The 2,736-nt window shown below is 41.9% G+C and overlaps 1 protein-coding gene across 5 annotated transcripts in view; it reads right to left on the bottom strand.

Moving 5' to 3' along the window:
- LOC109960920 (kinesin-like protein KIF21A) overlaps window positions 1-2,736 on the bottom strand; it is a 36,341-nt gene that overhangs the window by 16,273 nt on the left and 17,332 nt on the right. For all 5 annotated transcript variants that reach the window (XM_020601391.1, XM_020601392.1, XM_020601394.1 and 2 more), the window contains exons 10-11: window positions 2,408-2,471; window positions 1,943-2,146 (exon numbers count right to left, since the gene is read on the bottom strand). In XM_020601391.1, the coding sequence (XP_020457047.1) occupies window positions 1,943-2,146; window positions 2,408-2,471 (268 nt within the window). The remainder of the gene's footprint in view (window positions 1-1,942; window positions 2,147-2,407; window positions 2,472-2,736) is intronic.

Here is a 2,736-nt window from a genome sequence, read left to right as displayed (position 1 = left end):
TATATTACAACTGTATTGATAATTGCCAAGAACTGCTAATTAGGAATTGCCTGCTAGAACTTTGTGGAGAAATAATGTATGCATTTTTAATTAACCGGACAGCCGTTTTGCATCTTTGCATAGGCCCACTTTGCATTTCACAAGTTCTGCTTTGTCATGTAACAGTTTGCAGATTTGGGGGACCTACAATTTGAGAGGATCTCCTGGCCGGTTTAGCATTTTCGTAGGTCCGCTTTGTCCTGTAATAGCCTAGACAGACAGTGTCTGCAGCCGCAGACAACCCATTGTCCGGTATTCATTGTTAGCTACCGCCTGATATCACAACATACACACCTCTGGCTTTCTAGCACATTTCATGAAAATTCGTATGGGCAGGGGTTGACCTGCTCACACCAAGGGCCATTAGAATTAAGATGCGTGTAAAGTCCAACCCCTGTACGGGGCGGTCTCTGCCTAAGAAGATAAATTTGACCACAGATGATAGCTCGGCACTCCTTGATGATGGGGTTCCTGCGGAAGCTCTGTTTCTCTGAGCCCAGCGCTGTATGGCTTTACATGTGACCAGACTTTGATTAAATTTTCTGTTGATTTTATACAGTCCTCTTCTGTCTTCACTTCTCGCACTTTCAATTAAAGAACTGGGTCTAACACTGAGATGCTGAAGGCTTTGGACATAGTTGGGTTATCTTGCTTGACACACCTCTTCAATGTTGCATGAAGGATGGGGACAGTGCCTGTGGACTGCCAGATTGGAGTTCCCATTTTTAAAAAAAGGGGACCGGAGAGTGTGATCCAATTATCGGGTATCACACTACTCAGCCTCCCTGGGAAAGCCTATGCCAGGGTGCTAAAAAGCAGTGATGTGTCGGTCACAAAAGAAACAGCTCTGTATGCCCACACTGAGCAGGAGGGGAAGGGGCGGGGGTTACAGACACAACACACACACACACACACACACACACACACACACACACACACACACACACACACACACACACACACACACACAGAAAGAAACTGGAGGAAGGGTGCCGCAAGAGAGAGAAAGAGAGAACAGCCGCTACAGAGACAACACGCTAGAAAGGTGAGAAAATGAGTGGCCGCAGGAAATGCAGTAAAATTTGGATGTATTTCAATTACATCAATAATACAAAGCCAGAGTGTAGCAAGGTTAAAATCTCATATTGAGCAGGCTCTATAAATAACTTGCACAGGCACATTAGAACTGTCCATCCATCAGTGCAGTTGGAAGAAAAAAGACAAGCAAGTGAACCTCCTACTAATGAAAGTGCCAGTTTGTTTACTGCAACTGTTGCTGCTGCTGCAGTGTCTACAGTGTCATCCAGTACACCACCACAACCACCTAGACCTACAACCCAGAGCTCTATGAGACAGCAAAAGGCTATAACCCCAGTAAGACAGAACACAATTGATGAGGAATTGGCTAAAATGATTGCATGTGATTTCCAACCATTTTCAGTCATGGATGACAAAGGATTCAGCTTTACTGATGCTCTCAATCCAATGTTTGTAATTCCAAGCAAGAAAACTCTCTCCCACAAAATTATCCCAAGCCTATATGACAGAGAACATGCTTCACTGCAAGAGAGAGTGAAAAAAACCCACAGCAGTTTGCCTGACAATTGACTGCTGGACATCCCGAACCACCACATCCTACATGTCAGTTACATGCCACTTTGTTGAAAATTACAAAATGGTGTCCTGTCTTCTGGATTGTTTTGAGTTTATTAACAAACTAACTAGATCTCTAGGCTGAAAAGAAATGAGGTAGCAAAGCTTTAAAACTAAAATAGTTTTTTTATGGCAATAATGTGATCCATATGCTGAACTTTATACCAAAAACAAGAAAACAAACTAAAAAAAATGTACAAACTTATAAAGTATAAAGTGGAACAGCAACCACCACTTTGCTATACTGTACCTCTTCTTCTTCTTCCTCTCCCTCTTCTTGAGTTTTTCCAGGTCTTTCTTGGCCAGCTCAATGACATCACTGGCCTCCTTCTCAGGGGTGAAGGGAGTAGGCGAGAAGAAGCCAGGGCCTCCATACAGTGAGGAGCGTGTGGAGGCCCGTGACAGGTTCTTTCTGAGGTTCTCATTCACAGCTTCACTTTCAAAAAGTTTAGCTCTGATGGAAGGGGAGAGTTATCACTGTCACAAAGCATAAGCAACATATTTACATAACATTTTTCCTGCTGTGCTGACTTGTTTCATGTCTTTTACCTACATTTTACCTTATCGCCTCTATAAATGTAGGTCAATGATGCTGTGTGCATTTATTTAAAGAATGAGGCATGCAGTCATGTGCTTATTTAACCACTGATCTAGGTAGAAGAGGTTAAATTCAAATAAATAATTATATAAATAAATAAATAAGCTCCATACATACCTGAGCTCCTCGATTTCTGTAATGTAGTTCTGAATCATGATTCCAATCTCTTCATTGCTTTCACCTAGTAGCAGAAACACAACACTACCTTTTAAACAGTGATTCTGGTAACTTGTCAGGGGCGTGTACAATTAACATCACCACAAAATAAAAACTATTTCGGAAACTTTCTCTGTTGAACTAGCTTACTTCATCATCAACATGTCAAATAGCCTGCAAAAACATAGGCATCTGGCTCGGCTGTACATTGTGTTTAGTACTAATGTACTAGCAATGTACGCGTGCTAACATGCTAAACTAAAATGCTGAACACTGTAAACAAACCTGCT

Source organism: Monopterus albus, unplaced genomic scaffold (assembly GCF_001952655.1).
Source record: "Monopterus albus unplaced genomic scaffold, M_albus_1.0 scaffold51.1, whole genome shotgun sequence".
Taxonomy (NCBI): domain Eukaryota; kingdom Metazoa; phylum Chordata; class Actinopteri; order Synbranchiformes; family Synbranchidae; genus Monopterus; species Monopterus albus.
This window is presented reverse-complemented; position numbering and strand designations above follow the sequence as displayed.